The sequence below is a fragment of the Apus apus genome, chromosome 23 (genome assembly GCF_020740795.1).
Source record: "Apus apus isolate bApuApu2 chromosome 23, bApuApu2.pri.cur, whole genome shotgun sequence".
Classification (NCBI taxonomy): Eukaryota; Metazoa; Chordata; class Aves; order Apodiformes; family Apodidae; genus Apus; species Apus apus.
Genome location: NC_067304.1, coordinates 5,281,385 through 5,298,987, shown reverse-complemented (window position 1 = coordinate 5,298,987; position 17,603 = coordinate 5,281,385). Strand labels below are relative to the sequence as shown.

The window sequence follows — 17,603 nt, the reverse complement described above, 5'->3', positions numbered from 1 at the left end:
GTCACCTTCCTTGGAGTTATAACATTTAAGAGCAGAATTTAGGTTTCTCTGGGTGCCTCTTCATGGGAGGGGCTTTTCAACAGGCTCATCTGTCCAGTAGCTGCTTGGACCAGAAGTGGCTGGAGGTTGTTGATGCCTTTTCTCTCCCTGACCATCATGTCTGGTTTTTGCCTCTCCTGCAGAGTGGCGGCAGGGCCGGATTGCTCGTGTGGTCCTGCAGGATGAAGACATCACCACCAAGATTGAAGGAGACTGGAAGCGCCTGAACACTTTGATGCATTATCAGGTAAGAAAGCAGCCCCAGACAGCTCCCAGAAAGCTGCCAGGAGGGAAGAAAAGCAAAGCAGAAATTTAATTCCCAAGTATCTCATCAACAAAGACAGGCAGGGAGGTCACATTTGTATGAGAAACCTGAAGGGTTCAATGTGCTTATGCATTAGACAGGAAAGCAACCTTGACATGGATCTTAAAGAAACCAGCAGAGTTGAAAATTGGCTAAATTAAAACCACCAGCCATGCTGGTGAGATAGAGGGAGCAGAGGAGAGGGCTGAGCTGCTGCTGCTGCTGGAGACACAGGACCAGGGGAGGGGTGAACCATGGGGCTCAGGTCTTCATGTGAGGGTCTGAGACAACCAGGGGTGCAGCAGGGAAGGAAGAGGAGTCTCTGGCTTCCTTCAAAGCTTTGCAAACCTCACACAATTGGATGGTCTGATCCAAAGCATCAGGCTGCAATGGTAGCTCGTCTCTTGCACTCATGATACTCCTACAGGAGTTTTGCCACTAAAGTCGTATAAGAAGGAGCCAGACAGTGAAGATGCTTCACTGTGCATCAGCCAGGGTGGGCCAGGTGACCTAAGAAATTGTTGTCATCTTTAGTTGTTCAGCTTGCATGTTCCAGCTGCCTGGGATAGGTGTGTGTTGGGAAGGGCTGCTTATGGTGTGTGAAAGATGGAAAGAGAAGTAAAGAGAGAGCTGAGGAAGGTTTGGTGAAAGATGATCAGAGGCTTTTACTCAAAGCCTGTCTGCAGCAGAGGATAACTGCATTGATTGCAACCTGTGACCTACAGGTCCATCACTACCTACACAGAAGTGTTCAGTATTTAATCTGGCATCTCTCCCTGTTTATACACCATCCCCAGTCCATCAGTGTGTCTCCTGCTGTGCAACCTGAATGTGAGCCAGCGTTGACAGGAGCCATATAATCAGAGAGTGAGGAAGAGAGAATGGCATAAATATGCAAAGTAAATGTAAAAAAGCACCCTGAGGGTCAACTTTCCCAAGCAGCCTGAAGGACTCTGACACAGATCACTATCAAATGTCACTGGAGTTGTGCAGATGAATTCAATTGTTGCTAAAATCTGTTTTACCTGACAGGTGCAAGGGATTAACCAACATGCAGGGAAGCAGTGAGACTTTATTATGCCTTGATCTTTAAAAGTCATCTTAAGGAAGCCACAAGTGAAAGCTGTGTTTGTCTGGTGTGTGTTGGGTGCTTGGGGAGGGAGTTACTTTCATTTTAGAGCCTGTGGGAAAATCTGAGCCACAAGTTTACCCTTAAAATAAACACAAACCTTGCAGCACTCAAGATGCTGCAGCTATTCCTGCCATTTGAATGTCAGTTCTGCTCTGGAACAAAGTAGAAGTTTGCTGCCAAACACCAGACAGGTAGGAATTGCACATGTCCCTCCCCATGCCAGCCCGACAGAGCTGGTTCAGCCATAAAAAAGAAGCCAAGTTCTCTGTGCTGCAACAGCAATCTTGTCAAGGCAGGGATTTTGCCAAAAACAAACATATATATATATAAAGATATATATATGTGGTGGGGGGTGGGTTTTTTTTACTGTTACCAGCTTTTTGGTTTTTTTCATGTTTGAGTAATAAATGTTTTTATTAGGTATCAAAACTACAGATGCTCCAGGATCACACAGTAAAACAAGTATGTGGGCAAAGGCCCAGCTTAGGAGAAGGTATCAAATCATTTGAGTTTCAAGCGCTGCTGTCTCACCGTTCTAACAGGAATGTTGCATATAAAGCCAGGGTTGTTCAAGCCATAAAAATGAAATGTAGATTTCTTCAGCTTCTGGAGGATCAGTGATGCTGACTCCTAAATTCTAGAAAAAAATAAAAGCTAGCTCTGTAAAGCTCTCTCCATCTTTTATTCTGAGCTGTCTTGTCTTTATTCTTGGTCAGATGCTATCTACTTTTATCTGCTGATCTGCAATATTTTGGAACCACTTAATAGAATTATCTAGAGACCTATATGCCTGCTGCTTATTTCTTCATTTGTAAAAGCAGATTTATAAGTTAAATAGATGTAATTCTTTGTTAAATTCTGTGGAGCTTTTAAAATGAGTTGAAAGGATTGTATTACATTTGTGTAGTATCCTTTTGGTTTCATGGCCATTCAACTCCATGGGAGAGTCTCACCCCACGTGGCTTTACTCAAGAAAAATGAAACACTGAATTTAATATCAAATGATTTACAGTGGCTCACGCAGGGTTAACTCCGAGGCAGCAGAGCATGAATTACCTGTCAGCCACTGCGAGCCTGGAAGGGCCAACAGATTAGAAAACTATTTTAAATGAAAAATTAGTGGCAGAGAGGGAAGATTTGTGAGGAAAATGAGCCAGGAGCTGAGGGTGGTGTGGCTGTGGAGCCTGCAGCCTGGCTGCATCCTCACTGCCCCACACACACCGTGTCATTGTCCAGGCTTCTGTGCTGCCACTCTTCCTGCTCCAGGCTTGACTTTTCTTTTCTTTAAGGTGTTTTGTGCAGTGTGCTTCCTGCTTGTAGAGGAATCAGAATATTTATAAAGTTGTAAAACAGGAAGCCAGCTTCGCAGGCATCTCTGGGGCTTTATGGGAGTGTGGCAGCAGCAGAGCAAGATGGGAAATGAATGTGTGTTACATCTGATGCTAATTTGTGTGCTGGTATTTTTTTAGCTGACAAGAACCATTCAATCCAAAATGTAGAGAGTGAGAGTGCTCTGTGTGTGTGTGGAATTTTTAATGCCTCTCTCCCAGTTAGCTGCAGCCCTGGTGGAATCAGATCCCAGCACAGTGGCCAGGGAGCTGCTGCTGCTGGAGCACCCTGGGCTGCCAGCACGCTCCTCAGGGCTCTCCCTAGTGAGATGGAACTGAAGTGGCAGCTAATAACAGCCTAGGAATGTCATAACACCACTAATAGTTACTTTCATTGACTTTATAAATTGAATGAAGTGAGGCAGGAGCAGAAAAGGAAATAACAGAGGTGTTCGAGGTGTTCTGCTTAGAAATATCTCACTTTTGTACTGTGAAACACAAGTGACTGTTATTTCCTCTGTCCCCAGCAGTTATAGCAGCAACCCACATTTCCATGGAGCCTTTCAACTGAAGAGCAGCCAAAGCTTGGAGGCAGCGACCACCTCTGTCTGCTGGGGGAGCAAAACCCAACTGCTGCCCTGCAGCTTCCCTGGGTGCAGGGACAGAGCTGAGTCTTTTGCAGGACTCCTGGCAGAGTCTTTGCCTGGGCTTGATGGGTCCATCAGCCTGCAAGATGTGGTGACTCCACTCTCTCCTCCCTTGCCATGCTGCACCATGGGTCATGAGTTCAAAATTAAAAGACACTCAGGCCCTATCCCTGGAAACCTGCAGATTCTTAATTAAGGGAAATAAGTTTAAAACTGTCCAGTGACTACTAGATTTATAGGGAGGATAAAATTAAACATGGCTACTAAAATCTGCTGTAACAAAACCTTGTTAACACTAATGTTCATTTATAGTTTGACTTCCCAGAATTTAATTCCTTCTCTGGTGCAGAAGAGGGACTGACAATTTAATACCCTGAAAGATGGCTTTCTGACTCACTCGGCTGTAAATCAAACTTCTAAAGTTCGTAAAAATTGCTAAAATAAAAACTGGTTTAATAGGAAAGTTTTATGGTCCATAACGTTATTATAGCTGTTTTATTCCTGCTGCATTGTTACTTTAATTGGATCACAACAATTCTTGAGATTCTCATTTTTATTGGATGAAACGTAATCTTAAATCAGAACGACCTAAAACATCTTCAATGCATCTCTTGATTTATCCCTCCTTTCTTCCAGCCCCAGCACAGAGCTCAGCTGGAGCAGGAACGTGGTTCTCCAGGGGCTGGCCTGGGATGGCTCCGTGTGTCCTCAGGAGCCCCATGCCCTGCCAACAGCTCCCTGCCCCTCTGAATCCTAGGGAATTCTGCTGCCTGCTCCTGCTGCATGAGCAGCTGGTGATGTGGATCTCACTGATCTTCTCTCCCTTTTGCCCCCAGGTATCAGACCGCTCGGTGGTGGCTCTGGTTCCCAAACAAACCTCCTCCTACAACATCCCTGCCTCTGCCAGCATATCCCGGACATCCATTAGTAGATATGGTAAGAAGTAGAGCTCAGGGCTCCTGGGTAGTGCCTGGGCATTGCCCTGGCTGCATATTGCAGAGCCAGCCTGGAGCCTGCACCTGTGCTTGAGGATAGGTCTTGATGGGGAGGTTGTGAACCTGCCTTTATTGCAGGAAGGGCAACACCTTAAGGGAATTAGGTGGGGAAACAGCAGCAGCTTCCCCCAGAGAACCACGCTATGTCAGCCAAAATGAAGGGATCTTCATCTGCCAAACAGAAAAATGTTCTTGGCTACTGGGTTTTTTTTGCAAAGGCTTTTCAATCTATGAGCAGAACAGCAAAAAGGCCAGAGAAGCTGAGGAAAGGGAAAAGGAAATGCCAAACACAATATGAGCAACCTTTGGAAAAATGGGTCCTGGAAAAGCCCAGGGAAAGACCTTTGGCTCAGAGGGGGTGGATGCTGCTGAGCACCCACGGGGCTCCCATGGCAGGAAAGCAGCTTTGTGCCCCTTGCACATAAGCAGGGCTGCACAAGAGAAAAGCCCAATTCCTTCAGCTGTTCTCTAAGGGGAGAATCCTGAATTCTCAGCTCATGGGTCAGAAATAGGTAACAGCAATCTTCCCTTGTTGTGCTTGGATGCATCCACCCAGGAATGTGTTATTTGCAGAACAGCAGGACTCGGCACTGCAGAGGGTCCCTGAGGGTCCCTGCAGCCTGAGCTCAGAGTCTGCAAGATGCCAGGTGTGCTTTCATGGCACCAAACCCACAACGATAGTCATCATAAACTGTCACGGAAGGCAGCAGGGGCAGAGTCTCTAGTGCTCTGATCTTTCATTCATTTCCATTTTCCAGCGTGCTTTACAAATGAGAGGTCTCCTGACAAACTCCCCTTCTCTCCTTCATGGCTTCCAAAATAAAGGATTTTTTTTCTCTAGCAAGGCTGTTCTGAGGAGCCAGCCACAGGAGTCTTTAGGCAAAAGGCAGGAGGAAAGGCATTTCTCCCTGCGAGGTGTGATTCACCCAGTGCCCAGCACTTCTGTGCTTCAGGTGATGGAAAAACCCAGGCTGGGTCACACAGCCTGAGCCTGCAGTGCTCGTTGGGCTGTGTCAGATGGGAAAGGTTTTGCAAACCACCATTGTGAACTACCATTGTTCATGTTAAGATTAATACTTCTAATTGTGCAGACAGAATTTAAATGAGGTACTTATTTACTTCCCCCCATTATATATCAGCACAGAGCTATGTTTAAAAATAGAATTATGGGATGCTTCCCTAGCTGTCCCCCTGTCTATCTCCTTAATTATATCAGTTGGAGTACTCATTTATCTAAGCCTTAATCAGGGATGAAAATCTAGCTAGTTTGGTAGTGTCTTGCATATTTCCTTGGCTGATTTATGATTGATCCCCTCAGCCTGGATGAGGAGGGTGAGCTGAGAGTTGGAGGCTGAACTTGAGAAAAGGCACAAGGTTCCCAGAGAACAAAGAAACTCAGGGAGAGGAAGAAAAACCCAACACCTGGTTGTGCTCTTCAGCTCCGTGTCTTGGCTTGGGAGCCATATTCTTTGGGAAGTTAAATATATCTCACATCCCTCTGTGTTTTCTGAGCAATTAAAGGAAAACCTTTGTCTGCTCCCCTTTAAGCTGCCCTTCTCCTGCCAGGGAGGAGGACAGACATGGGGACAGCAGGGATGCCCCACAGGCAGTACAGCTGGGATGCAGGACTGGCCTTGGGCTCTGCAGTCAATGCTCAGCTTGAGCCCTTTGTTGCTCTAATGAAACCCTCAAGAACAAGAACAGCAGTCTCTTCTGCCCTTCATGCTGGGCAGCTTGTTATTATTTACAAAATACTGGTATCAGGAGTTGGTGCCCAGAGTTAACATTCATGGGCAGTAACTCACGGAGGGGTCTCTTTCGTGTAGGCAAGGGATGGGAATGCAGCAGAAAACTCTCACGTCTGTGTGTGAAAACCAAAAGGTTTAAGTCTGAGGGACTCTGGGCTGGGAAGACCAACTTGCATTTTTGGCAAACACCAGATTTTGTTGCTGTCCGCGTGGTTTTATGTTTCTTTACCCAGTAAAAAAGCCAGTGCAGACGATTTTGGCATTAGTGAGCACGGTGGCATCACGGAGAGGAGGTGGGGAAACGAAAAAGGGGTTTGGTTTGGGTATGACCAACTTCTCTTCCCATCTTTCAGACTCCACCTTCCGCTACACGGGCAGCCCCGACAGCCTGCGCTCCCGGGCCCCCATGATCACCCCCGACCTGGAGAGTGGGGTCAAGGTCTGGCACCTGGTCAAAAACCACGACCATGGAGACCAGAAGGAAGGAGACCGGGGCAGTAAGATGGTGTCTGAGATCTACCTGACCAGGCTATTAGCTACAAAGGTAACTGCTATGTGCTAAATTCCCTTGGGAAATGCACAGGGACACACTAGACACACTGGCTGGGGGTCCTGTGCAGATGCTCTGCTCCTGGGGAGAACTGTCCTCACTGGGCTTTCCTGTGTACTCAGGGTTGGGTGGCTCCTGGAGCAGGAACAGAAACACAGCTGAGATTTCTTCACCCTACAAGGTGATTGCTGCCATACTTCATTCCTCTGTGCAGCATCAAAACACAAAGCGTTGGGCAGTTGCAGCAGCACCTGTAAATATTTAACCAGTTTCCTTGGCCAGAGAGAACTTTTCCTGCCCTTCACCTCACGTTCATCGTTGTAGGTGACGTAGATTTAGTTTTGAAAGCAAAAGAAATTGTTTCAGGTTAGAAATCAAGAGCAAGTGCAGCCGTGAGGAGCTGCAGGCTGGTGCATTCCCCCGGCCTCCTCTGGCAGACCCCAGCATTCCTTATCCCTGAGGGGTCCGCGGGGGCACTTTGCGGAGCTGTGCAGAGCTGGCATCACCATCTGGCATCCCGTCCTGCCAACGCTGCCAGCCAAGTGTGTGCCCAGCTCTCCTTCAGCTCCTCGGTTGCTGCTCCCATCAGGGTACGCTGCAGAAGTTTGTGGATGACTTGTTTGAGACGCTGTTCAGCACGGTGCACCGCGGCAGCGCCCTGCCGCTCGCCATCAAGTACATGTTCGATTTCCTGGATGAGCAGGCGGACAAGCACGGCATCCATGACACTGACGTGAGGCACACGTGGAAGAGCAACTGGTAAGAAGGGCAGAGAGGGGTGGAAGTGGGGCCAGACCCGGCTGTTGAGCAGTTCGCTGTCTCCTGGGGAAAAACAGGGATGGGTGAGAGTGTTGGGAAGGCTGGGAGCCACCAAGTCCCCTGGCTCCAAAGCAAGAGATGTCCCACAAAGCTGTGCTAATGCTTCTCAACCAGCACCTCGTGCAGATGTGGCAGAGGGGTTTGATCCTGCTTCATGCTGCGTCTGTGCACACACCAGCTGAAGCTCTGGTGCTGTGTTAAACCACGAACCCAGCTGTCTCCACCTCCTCTGCGTGGGTGGGATCCATGCACGTGGACTTGGGAAGTCACTGGGTTTGCAGAGCTGGTCAGCTAGTGGGAAGCAAAGCTCCATGCCTGCCCCACCCTGTCTGCCCCATCCTGCCTGCACTGCCCTGCTTGTACAACCCTGCCTGCACCTCTCTGCCTGTCCTGCCCTGCCTGAACCTTTGTGCTGGGGCAGCAACACCAGCACAGGCAGGGAGGGGAGAGCTGGGCGAGTGGCTGCACCACCCCCAAAGCTTCGGGCAGCAGCTGGAGCCTGGGGGCAGCAGGAGGAGGTGGCAAGAGGGGACAGAGCCAGCCTCGCCTGCAGCCAGCACAGACTGCAGCCAGGTTCAGCCCCGCAGAACAATGGGAGCTCTCAGGTCTCTGCCTCTGCTGTTATTTTAGGATTAAAAGCTCTGTGGGTTAGAAATTTACCTCTGCGAGGAAGGAAAAAAAAGCCCAACAAATGGTTGCTCCCCGAAGACTTCCCCCGAGTCCCTCATGGTTTAAAAGGCCTTTAATCATCACGGCTGCAAAAGCTGGGTTCCCTGCTAAGGCTGTGGGAAGCTAAAAACAATTTATTGAAAGCCTTAGAAGGAGTTATTAGAATAAAAACTCTTGAATCACAAACATGGGGGGGAGGGGGAGGTGAAGAAAAGAAGAAAAAAGAAAGAAGAAAAAAAAAGGAGATTTCTTAAAGTGATAAAGAAGAAAGTGTCGACCAGCAGGGTCTGCCCTGGCAGAGCTGTTGGACTGAGCAGAGCTCTGGCCCTTCCCTCTGCCCCAGGGCACAGGGGGCTCAGGAGAAGGGTGGAAATTTGGTCCCTGAACTAACAGCTCTGCTGAGCACTTCAGTCAGCTGCAGCACCTCCAGAATGGGAATTTCAGTGGGGAGATGGTAGAAGGCTCATGCTCCTGGAGCAGATTAAAGCCAGTTGGGGTCAGGGGGCCTAGGGGGACTGATGCTGGCAAGGGTGGGCTGAGCTGCTGCCCTACAGCAAAGCAAGAGTTAAGGCTGAAGCCTGCAGTGCAGCTTGCACTGAGAGTTGAGACTTGAAAGGTAATAGAAAGCAGCAGCTGGTTTTTTGATCCTGCTATACAGCCAAAGGAAAAAGGAATGATAATTCCCCTTTGATTGCAAAGGCCTTGGGAGGTGGGGACAAGGACTGGGATGCCTGCTGCCCTGCTTGCCGTGGATGGGCTGCAGTGTGGTCGGGAAGGGGGGACAGCAACACCAGAGCCCTGGGCACAGCCTGTGCACAAATTCCCGCCCCAGGCAGAGCAGTTTAATGGCCTCTTCATGGAACTGCTCAGCCAAGGCCACTGAGCACAGCTCAGCTCTTCCCTGGCACAGCCCCTGCCCTCAGCACCTGCTGCCCACCCTGTTTTCATCTGCTCCACCTTTCCATGTGGGATCAGAACCTGGAGCAGCTCCCAAGTGCTAACTGGGCGAAGTGGTGTTTGATTGACCTTGCCCAGCTCCTACTCAGACAGTTGCTGCTTTCCACTGTTTTTATTCTGCTTGTGAACACAAAACACAGCAAATGTCCATTCCTTCCTTTTTCCTGAACATTTAGTTTTGTTTCTTGCTTTCCCAACAGCCTCCCTCTGCGGTTCTGGGTGAACGTAATCAAAAACCCCCAGTTTGTGTTTGACATCCACAAAGGCAGCATCACAGACGCCTGCCTCTCTGTTGTGGCTCAGACCTTCATGGACTCCTGCTCCACCTCAGAGCACCGCCTGGGCAAGGATTCCCCCTCTAACAAGCTGCTCTATGCCAAGGACATCCCCAGCTACAAGAGCTGGGTGGAGAGGTGAGGACAGCAGCGTGGGAGCAGGGCTGGCCTGGGAACTCCAGTTCTGCCTGGCCTTGGCTTTGCTCTTGATGGGGGTGATGAAGCTGGTGGCTCTAGCAGGGAGCTACGACGCAGCTCAGCCTCACCAACCATCACTGCTCTTATTTTTCAGCTTGCTGCAGACCAGGATCCCATATTTCTAGGTGTAAGCATAAAGTAAAATGATGTCCTTTTCCCTGCAGAGCTTCATTTAAGCCCCAAGGAGAAGATGGCTGTTTTGTGCCCCCTGTTTCTCACGGCCCTTCCTACCCACAGGTATTACGCCGACATCGCCAAGCTCCCGGCCATCAGTGACCAGGACATGAACGCCTACCTGGCCGAGCAGTCTCGCCTCCATTCCTCCGAGTTCAACATGCTGAGTGCCCTCAACGAGATCTACTCCTATGTCAGCAAGTACAGCGAAGAGGTGGGTGCCCCCGGAGTGATGCCCTGGGTGGTGGGGAGGATAGGCAGCCCTCCCCCTCACTGCCCCCCAGAGCTCCATCCTCCTTCCCCATCCTTGCTGCCACCCCGCCACAGCTTGTGTTGCTGTCCTGCTCTGTTCTGCTCATGCACAGGTGGGTTTGGGTCTTGGCCCTGCCTCTAGAGCCCTTCTCAGGGGGATAGGGAGGAAAAATATGTGGGAGCAGCTGCATTCCTCTGCCTTGGCAAATGCCCAGTGCAGCCCCACTCCTAAACATGCTGGGAAATCATCCCAACCCAGTGAAGCTCCCCAGAAACCTCCCTGTCTTTTGGGAGCAGTGAGGTACAACCCCCATGTTGCAGTGACATAGACTCCTGTCTGCAAAGACTCCCTGGCAGCATGAGTGCCTTTAATGAATGCATCACTGAAACCAAGTTCTCACCATCTGTTCCACCCCTTCATTTCAGTGTAAGAAGAACCTATTTTGCAATTATGTCTGTTAAAAGGAAGGGGTTTTTAATTTAATTGCATGTGTGCATTTGTGATAGAATTCCACAGCTATTTTCCGATTAGGGCTTAGAAATATCATAACTGTCCTGCTAAATGAGACAAGACACGTGGCATCCAAGGTAGAAGAGTGGGAATGAATGTGTTGTGGGGGAACGTGCACCGAGTGGTCCAAGGAACCAGGGGGCATGACCAAGTGCTTGTTGCGTTGCTTTGCTGGGCATTATTTTTCACGCACATCCCCATTTCACGTTGCTTACATCTCACCACCCCCCCACATCTACCACCCTCTCATGCACACTGACACTGGTCTCCTTTTGGCCCCCTCTTTTGGCCCCCTCTTTTGGCCCCCTCCTCCTTTCACCCTCCTCCTTTCGCCCCCTCCTTTTACCCCTCTTTCTCTCTGTTTTTCTCTCTCCTTTCTCCACCAGCTCATTGGGGCTTTGGAGCAGGATGAACAGGCACGAAGGCAGCGCCTGGCGTACAAAGTAGAGCAACTCATCGGTGCCATGTCCATCGAGAGCTGAGGAAGGGTTGCAGTGCTCACCACAGCAAAGGGCAGAGGATTGCACAGACTCTCGAGAATTCAGAGGGAGAACAAGCAGGAAAGGCTCTGGACACATAAATACCAAGGCCCTTCTGGAGGGAGAAGATTGGCCCAAGGACTGACCGTGTTCAAAATCGTGCAGGATCCAGTTAGAAAAGGCAGGAAGAGGAAAAGACAAAGCATCTCAATCAAAGGCAAATCAAGAGAGATCATTTTTTTCAAGCATACATTGAAAGAAGGAACCTGGAAAGTCTGGATGTCTCCATGACTGCTGCTTTGCATGAAAATCGTTTGATGTATATTAGAAAATAAAACTTTATTTAAAGGGTTGCTTTTTTTTTTTTTAAAAAAAAAAAAGGAAAGAAAAAGGAAAAAAAAAAAAGGAGAGAAATAGAGTGAAAACCACCAAGGCCACAGAGATAATCCTGGCAACAAGGTCCAGCTCTGAATCCTGTCCTCAAGAGGATCCTGGGAATGTGGCTCAGACATTCTGCAAATGGACTCTCATGCCAATTGGAAAGTCTGGAAAACTGAAATGTTTTTGGGATCTTACAACAAATATGAGCACAAGTTTGCACCACACCTTTTTACACAAGTAAAATAGCAGTTTAGCCAGACAATAGTTCAGTGGCTGAGTAACTTATAGGCACTAGAAGGAACTTTACCCAAATTGCAAAACCATCAGATCATCTGACCTGTGTTGAAATCCAGCTTTATCTATGTATTTATATAGTGTCAATATATATATATATATATTTTAAATCCCATTTACTGTTGAATGAGGAAAGATGCTTTTCCCTTTTCCACCCCTGTTCTTCCTCACCACAGGAATCCACCTGCACCCTGGGGGATGGTGTGGCCATGATGATCCAGCAGCATCCCAAGGGGTGGTGTAGCCATGATGATCCAGCAGCATCCCAAGGGATGGTGTAGCCATGATGATCCAGCAGCATCCCAAGGGATGGTGTAGCCATGATGATCCAGCAGCATCCCAAGGGATGGTGTGGCCACGGCCATGCCCAGCTGGTGTGTTGCTGGTTCCACAGGTACCACTGAGCAGAAGTGTCCACCCTCCCTGCTGGGCAGAGCTGGGGTGAAGCCTCCCAGGTCTGGTTTTGGGGTGGTTTCTGGCAGCTGCCCTGCACTCTTGCAGTAAAAACCAAGCCCCCAATGTTTACAGTGAGCAATACTTGAAAAGTCTGGGCACAGCAAGCTGGGCTGCTCATTGCTGGTCTGTTTGCCTCACAGGGCCAATCTGCACAGGCTCCCTCTGAGTTCCTCTGCCAGCCTTCATGGTGCTGCCCAGGGCCAGGATTTATGTTTCCACCGGGAAGAGGAAAAATCTTTGCTCTAGACAAGGGGAAACCCAGCTGCCCCTGGCCAGCACTGCTGTCATGTCTCTGTCCCAATGTCTCCTTGTGATATTCAGTTCCTCGCTGGTCCCGACGGCGTGAGCTCTCGTGGCCAGTGACAGGCAAGTGTTTGTGAGTGTTATTTCTTTCAAAGACACCAAAGCTTGTGTGTGTCCCTTTGTAGAGTGCCAGGAGGGGTAGGAATGCTGTAAATATTTATCTCTGTAATAAATGCTGATGATTGTGCAGGCTGCAGTGGGGAGGATAGGGTGATTAGGGCTAATGGAAATACAAGTATTGACTGCACGAGCTTGGCAGTGGCAGCAAAATCGTTCCCAGCACCTGCTCAGCCCTGCCCAGGCAGTGCTGTGCTGGGTGGGATCTTAGTTTGCAGCCAAAGTGTGTCAAAGGAAAATCCATTTTCCTGTTTTTTTTTCCTCCACCATTCCCAGTGGAGCCGGGGAGGTCACTCCAGGCTCCCCATGCAGCAGGAGAGCTGCAAGCTACTGGTCTCAAGGTGCAGTTCGAGGGGAGCCAGCAATGGGCTGGGGGAAAAGCATGTGGAGAAATACTCAGGAAGCTTGCAGGTTTAATTACTGTTCAGTAAAAGCCATGCCAAGCCCACTTTATTTTGGTAATCCACTTTTGTGAGTTTCTCTGGGCCCTAGTAATACTGTGGATAGAAATATTAATGATCAACCTTGGGCAATAAGCTCTTGACATTGACGTTGACACCAGCCTGAGCTTTGTAATGGGAGGGCTGGGATTCACGGAGACACAGAGAGGCTGAGGAGCAGAGCAGGATCCATACTGCCTGTTAGTGGGAGTTTTCCTCCCCAGGGATCCTCCTCCTGCACAGGGAATCTGATTGATTCCCATGAAATGTGAAATGTCCATGTTCCTCTATTAAAGCCTGGTGAAGTTGTTATTGCAGCAGCTGTTGCCAACCTGTCCTGTTCTCTGCTGGGATTTTACAGGGGATTGTGGAGTGTCAGACCCTCCAGGTCTCATTTTTTCCTGGTTTCTGCTCTTGCTGTTCCCAGTGATCTGACATGTATCTTGTGTGTGTGATTTTCAGGTCTAGTGTTCTAGTTATAGTCCTTGTTTTGGGTATTCATATTCAGATCATTCACCAAATTCTTATGGTACTCTGAAACCCAACAGAAGCACTCCTGATGCTTTCCAAACACTGCTAAAATCTTAGTCTGAGCAGATATTTCTGCAGGATTCACAAAATGTGAATAATGCCCAAAGCAAAGACTTGGCTTTTCATCACCTTGGTGGTGGTGGAATTGTGCTTGCCCTTCAGCCTGAGTTGGTCTTTTTTCCTTCCCATCTATTTGCGAGGCTTTAGTGTAGCTGCTTTTCAGCCCACTTTCCTCCTCCCTGTCCCTTAGCAGCCTCTGCCCTGGCAGGAGCCTGAGGGAAGGACCATAAACTGGGATTATACTGAAAGGTAAAGTTGAGGAGAAAAAAGAAGAAGAATTGCAGAGCCCAGAGGGACTGGTTTGTGAGCAAGAGAGAACCCAAGGTGTCCAAGCTGGCTGAACACAGGGTCTGTATTCCATGAATACACCAGAGCACTGGGGAGAAAGAGGGACAACTGAGTTTATGTTCTGTGCTGTGGAAGGAAGTTGAGAGAGGAGGAAAGGGAAAGCAGCAGGAGCACTGTGCAAAGCAGAAAGCTATTACACTTTTGAATGACTTCAAGGGAAGCAGCAGAAACATCTCTTCCATAACCTGAGAAGGCATTAGGGGGAGGGCATGAGGAACATGGTGCTGACCTGTAAATAATCTGCCTGGTGTCTGCTTGTGGTGATGGACATGAATTATGGATATTTATGAGCAATTATATGGAAAGAAGCAACATAAGCCCTTGGGGCAAAGTGCTTGTAATCTATTGTCCTGTGTGATCTGACTTTTCCATATTCCTTTGGGAAGAGGAAGTCTCAGCTCTTGAAATGGCATTTTCTTTGCACTGGCAGCAAACTGGACTTGAGGTTTGGTCAGGAGGGGGCAGTGACTTTGCCTTAGATGAAATGATTTCACCTCCCTCTTGTTGCCCCCTTCCTCCTGCAAGGCCAGTTGGCATTTTGACTCTCCAGTTCACTTTGTTTCAGGTATTTTTGACATCAAAGCAGGAGACACCATTTCCAGGATCTCTCTGCCTTGTGTCACTGCTTAAATAATTCCATTTAATCTTCTGCTCATGAGCTATCAAAGCACCCACTCCAAGGGGGAGCAAGGTGCTAATCAAATGCTTCTCCACCTTAAAAGCCTTTCTTAAAAACCCATGTACAAGCCCTTAACTTACAGGCAAGCTTGTCTTGGCGTGAGCCCCGTGTGCAGTGCCACGACTCTGCAGCCACCAAAGTACAGAGGATGTGGGCATCGAGTGCTCCATGTTTTGCCATAAAGGATGAATTTATGTTTAAAGGGAGGCAGGAGAGATCCACATGGCCAAGGGGCTGGCGCTGCTGCAGGATCCAGCACGGACCAGCCCGAAGCTGCATGAATACCCATCATGGGAACCAGCACTGGGAAACCAAATGGCTGCCATGGCCTTGCTGCTGGTGAGCAGCATCCTGGGCAGTGCTCCAAGGAGCTTTATCCCCAGAGGAGACTGGACATGGCTGTGCTGGATGGTGATGCCTCCCCCGCAGGGTCTTGTTCTGGGTCACAGTGGGGATGGCGAGTGCAGCCACTTGACACGGTGGCAAGAGAGACCTTCATCACAGCAGTGCCTTCAACACACTGTCTTAAAGTCCTGATGGCCCGACCCCACCTGAGTTCTCTCTCCTACCTTCAACTGGACTTCACCAAAAATGTCATAATGTCGGGAACCATTTGGGCTGGCATGTGGAGGACAAAAGCAAGAGCCCAGCCACAGCCTCACCTGTCACTGGCTCTTCTCCATCCAGTTCCCAGCGCTGTCAGAGCTCACCTGCCATGGGGACACTGCTCACCAAACTAAATGAGCCTAAAATTGACTGACTTGGATAAGCTGGGATATCAGGGAAAGCTCACAAGTGACTGTGCCCTGGAGAGAAGAAAAAACATTCCAAGAAGGATAAATAACTGACATCAAAGATGCATTGAAATGCTACAAAGCTTCAGCCATCTGAGTTCAGAATTGCATTTCTAGCCAATAAAGCAGGGACCTGTGACCTTGTGCATAGTTGGGCACTTGGCAGAGGTAGGGGAGCAGTCCCATCTGGTTAGTGAACGTGTCCCCAGTGAAAACTCCTGCATCACCCCAGCCTCCCCCAGCCTTCACCAAAACCAGTGGGTCAGGCAAAGCACTGGTGACAGCTACAAGGCCACCCAGTGCCTGAGTGGACAGGATGCTTATGATTTTGTTTGGTTTTCTTGTTGTTGTTTAATGAGATGTTTGGTGGGGAAATAACCAGAGTAGAAGATGCTGGTGTGCAGCACGGAGAAGGTGCCGTTCAGGACCCGCTGAGCTGAGCAGCCCTGAATGTGCAACGTAAACCTAGATCAGTCAGATTCATTTTGCAGAAGAAAATGGGAGACTTTGAGCTGCTTTTTGTCACCCGGGGGGTGGGAGGTGGGAGAAGGCAGCGGGGCAGGATGGGGCAGCAGAGACTGGCTGCTCTCCCACTGGAGAAGTAGCTCCTGGTCCCACCAGGAGCAGCTCAGCCGAAGAGGTTCTGGCCATGCTGTGAGCACAGGGTTGTCTGTGTGTGTGTTCTTCCAGATCCCCTTTGCCCCCACCTTACCCATTCCTCTCCTTTCTTTGTAAAACTGGAATATAATACTGAAAACATAGACTTGGAGTATGTAAGAACGTGCTTAAAAGACCTGCAGGGTCCATCCAATTGCATGGACAATATCCCAAACTCTCTGGGCCTCCTGAGGCTGCCAGATCAAATAAGAAATCTTCTGAATGGCCTTTCCTTTGAGATTTTTAATACCTCTATTTCAAACAAGCTTGGAAGTTTATGCAACAGCTTCTCCATCAGATGTTTCCATCTCATGGACTGGGCAGCAGAAAGGTGCACCTGCACAGAAAGGAAAGGATCTGAGGAGCCGATTTTGCCACGTTATTTCATAGCTTCAGAAGATGCTGCAGTAAAATGTCCTTCTCTTATTGATGAGTGTTTCTGTGTTAATGGCACTTCGGGGCCATTACGAGAAGCAGTGGGAAGCAGCAAAGGGAAGGGAACGTACAGGTACTAAATCTTCTGGAGTCCCCAAAAATGTCACAGAATGTAGGAACAGATGCTGATTCCTTCTTCCCCTCCTCAAAATAAACACATGCCAGTTTTAGGGGATTTGTGTCTTGGCAGGAATAACAAATTGGTTTGTATCCATCCCCATTCCACCATATCATTCTCTGGCTCCTCCCCTCCCCATTATACTTGACACACTGGAGTTCTGTATTTTTTTCTTTTTTTTAAGATGATTGTCTGTTTTTTGTTATTTTTACAAGTGTTGTGGAAAAAATGTAAGAAAGTTTAAGTATTTAAAAATGTTCCAAGGAAAAAAAGGGGGTTTTGTTATTATTCTAATATATTATTGTGTACCTATTGTAAATATGAAACACTCCTATTTTGCAAGCCAAGGACTCACTTTGTACTGTTGTTATATATAAATAAAGTTTACTGGTTAAAAAAGCCCTCCTGAGTGGATCCTTATTTTCTGACATGTGGTGTGTGGTGTTTACTGTATAAGCTGAGTGTGGTGCTGAGAAATAGTTACTTACTGAATCACACCAGCAGTAAATGGGTAACTAGAGATCTGGAATGAACTGGGGTGCTGGAGGGGGAGCTGGGATTGCCACTTGCCTCCAGCCTTTGGAAAGCAACTGCTGCCTTTGCAGCAGGGAAGATTTTTCCAGCAGACAATGAAAAGCAGAGCTCGGCAGGCACAGGGAGGCTCTGAGCGATGCTGCTGCCCTCCTTGCTGCCCTCTCTGCTGCTCCAGTGCAGTGTTTTGGCATCATTGCTAAGTGAGCTCAAGCTCAGAAATGTCCCACGAGATGTGCTGGTTCATCATCTCTGAAAAAAGGGGCAGAAGGGCTGAGTTGTCTCTGTGAGGAGCCTCTCTGGGTGCAGGCAGAGGGAAGAGCCCTGCTAGGGAAGGAGCAGGTAAGTGCTGTTTACAAGTAAAAGGCCTAGGTGAGTTTTT

General features: G+C 48.7%; 1 protein-coding gene across 5 annotated transcripts in view; it reads left to right on the top strand.

Annotated features, from left to right (window-relative positions):
* The window catches only part of PLXNA2 (plexin A2), a 227,148-nt gene extending 210,056 nt beyond the window's left edge, over nt 1-17,092 (top strand). For 4 of the 5 annotated variants that reach the window (XM_051638828.1, XM_051638827.1, XM_051638829.1 and 1 more), the window contains 7 exons: nt 183-286; nt 4,287-4,386; nt 6,547-6,737; nt 7,333-7,502; nt 9,389-9,601; nt 9,899-10,049; nt 10,985-11,427. In XM_051638828.1, the coding sequence (XP_051494788.1) occupies nt 183-286; nt 4,287-4,386; nt 6,547-6,737; nt 7,333-7,502; nt 9,389-9,601; nt 9,899-10,049; nt 10,985-11,080 (1,025 nt within the window). In that variant the 3' untranslated portion in view covers nt 11,081-11,427. Of the gene's footprint in view, nt 1-182; nt 287-4,286; nt 4,387-6,546; nt 6,738-7,332; nt 7,503-9,388; nt 9,602-9,898; nt 10,050-10,984; nt 11,428-11,928 lie in introns of those variants that run through there. The other variant, XM_051638830.1, reaches the window with a different exon arrangement.
* Nucleotides 17,093-17,603: the final 511 nt, after the last annotated feature.